The sequence below is a fragment of the Cyprinodon variegatus genome, unplaced genomic scaffold (genome assembly GCF_000732505.1).
Source record: "Cyprinodon variegatus isolate N-32 unplaced genomic scaffold, C_variegatus-1.0 Scaffold114, whole genome shotgun sequence".
Taxonomy (NCBI): Eukaryota; Metazoa; Chordata; class Actinopteri; order Cyprinodontiformes; family Cyprinodontidae; genus Cyprinodon; species Cyprinodon variegatus.
In genome coordinates this window covers 103,836-105,996 of record NW_015150567.1, presented here as the reverse complement: position 1 = coordinate 105,996, position 2,161 = coordinate 103,836, and the positions used below count along the sequence as shown (strand labels likewise).

Here is a 2,161-nt window from a genome sequence, read left to right as displayed (position 1 = left end):
GGCTTATAGTGTGGTGCGCTCTATAGTCTGGAAAATACGGTACTTATTTCCACAGTACAGAGATCTAAAACTAGCATTAATAGACGGGGTAAGTCACTCTGACATACTGTGACTTTGTTTCAATAAAGTGGATGGCGACTATAATACAGGTCTGTCTTTAGTTTAATTCAGCAATCAGAGGTGAGAGGCTTTGTGTTGTTACCTGCACTTTTAAAGAGGGAGTTCTTGTTGCTCTCAGAGGAGTTTTAATAGTAACCCTATGATGTGCATTAGCTTACAGAAACCTTCCCCATCTACCATGCTTATTGCCAGCAGAACTTCTTCTATCGGTTTACAAACATTTTGCACAATGCCTTGCACTCTCCTAACATCACATCCTCACTGTCTGAACACAGAAATGAACGCACGCTGCCACACCATGCAGCATGGCAAAATGGGCACTATGTAGATGATAACTAAAGGAACTTATAGAGTATTTATATTTACAAACAGAACCGCATAAAGTTTAGTCTCCTTGTCACCATTAAAGAGTGTAAATAATCCCAGACCGGAGTCTGGATCCATTCTTCTCTCTGCCCTCCTGTAAATACCAGAGGTACTGCTTAAAGATGTGGTGCCCTCTACTGGATGGTGGTATCAATGCAGAACTGAAAGAAATTTATTTTAAGAAACATCAGTTAATCAAATGTTTTTATCTAATAAACCCTTGATCGATTATGAATCATATGTTGATTATTTAATTACGTCCCTAGATACATTTTGCCTTTTATGTATTGAAGTAGGAAAAAGTTTCAAGGCTTAGGAATGTTTTTTAGGTGCTGAAAATGAACTTTATTCAGCTTCTCATGGATGAGATTTCTGACCTGTTTAAAGTTTTACGGGGGGAGACTGAAAGCAATAAAGGAAATCTATCCCACAGTGTTTGCCTTTCTTCATCTCTCTTCCAGGTGGAGGAGTTTAAAAAGGACCCCAGTCCCTCCAAGTGTCTTCACTCTGTGTTCAATGTGGACACCGGGGACGAGATTATCTCCTACAACGACTATCACCACCTGCAGGTAGGTCAGCAGGTAGAAAATAGCAGAAATGAGAGTAAATGGGAAACTAAAACAAAAAACATTTTTGGTGCAGGTTGTTCTTTGCATTTTCAGGGTAAATGTGCTAAAAAATGTTCACTTTCAGATCAAAAGCTATGATGAGTAACCCTTTTTAAAGATGCACCGACATGAATGAACTGGCTGATAAATGAAACATAACGGCGCCTCAGTTCCTCAGGCATCAATGAAGAATGCATGTACTGCCGGTAAAAATGGCTTTTCCTGAGAGGCAAATGTGCTTCACTCAAACCATTTATTCTTCTGTCAATGGTATCGAAAGAGGTCAATTTGGTGTGCCGAGTTCAGGGTGGAGACTCTATTTCCTGGGATCTGAGTCCAATACAGCAAGAGAGCCAGAAATCAAACAAAACAAATGTGGAAAGTTTCCAGGCTGTGACAAAGACACCGAAAATCAACCAAAGTCTATAGAAGTGAAGCATTTGCTTTTCACAGGAAGTCCTTGGCTGTTTGTATTTTCCCTATTGATGGTGTCTTAAAGTGGCTTCTAGCTAAAATAAAACCCTTATCTCAGTTTTTCGTCGCTTTTTGCTAAATGGACAACAGAGGGAGACCAAATGACCCACTAAGCACTTCACCCCCATCTGTTCTGTTCATCGTTGCAGATCGATGCGGTTTCTCTGTTCCTGCTCTACCTGGTGGAGATGATCTGCTCCGGTCTTCAGATCATTTACAACACCGACGAGGTAAACAAGACACCAGAAGGGCCACATAGATGCAATTCCTTCTGTATGAATGCATTTCTTCACTGTTTTAATTTCTTTTTCTCTTTCCAGTAAAAGAGAGATTTTGTGTTAAATCAACCAGTATAAATGTCTGTGGTTCACTGGAAAAAAATCTAAATCTAGATATGTCATTTTTTCTTAAAAATAAGTGCATTTGTTCTTGAATTGAGGAGGTAAAAGATACATTTTGCCAATGGAACAAGATAATTACACTTAAAAATAAGTAAATGTAATTGCATTGTCCTATTTCAAGTGCATTTTATCTAAATATCTTATTTAAAGAGTAAAAATACTCATTCCATTGGCAAATCATTTAATTTACCT

The 2,161-nt window shown here is 38.5% G+C and overlaps 1 protein-coding gene across 1 annotated transcript in view; it reads left to right on the top strand.

Moving 5' to 3' along the window:
• phkb (phosphorylase kinase, beta) overlaps window positions 1-2,161 on the top strand; it is a 145,938-nt gene that overhangs the window by 40,741 nt on the left and 103,036 nt on the right. The window contains exons 4-5 of the mRNA XM_015375180.1: window positions 948-1,055; window positions 1,718-1,798. Coding sequence (XP_015230666.1) covers window positions 948-1,055; window positions 1,718-1,798 — 189 coding nt within the window. The remainder of the gene's footprint in view (window positions 1-947; window positions 1,056-1,717; window positions 1,799-2,161) is intronic.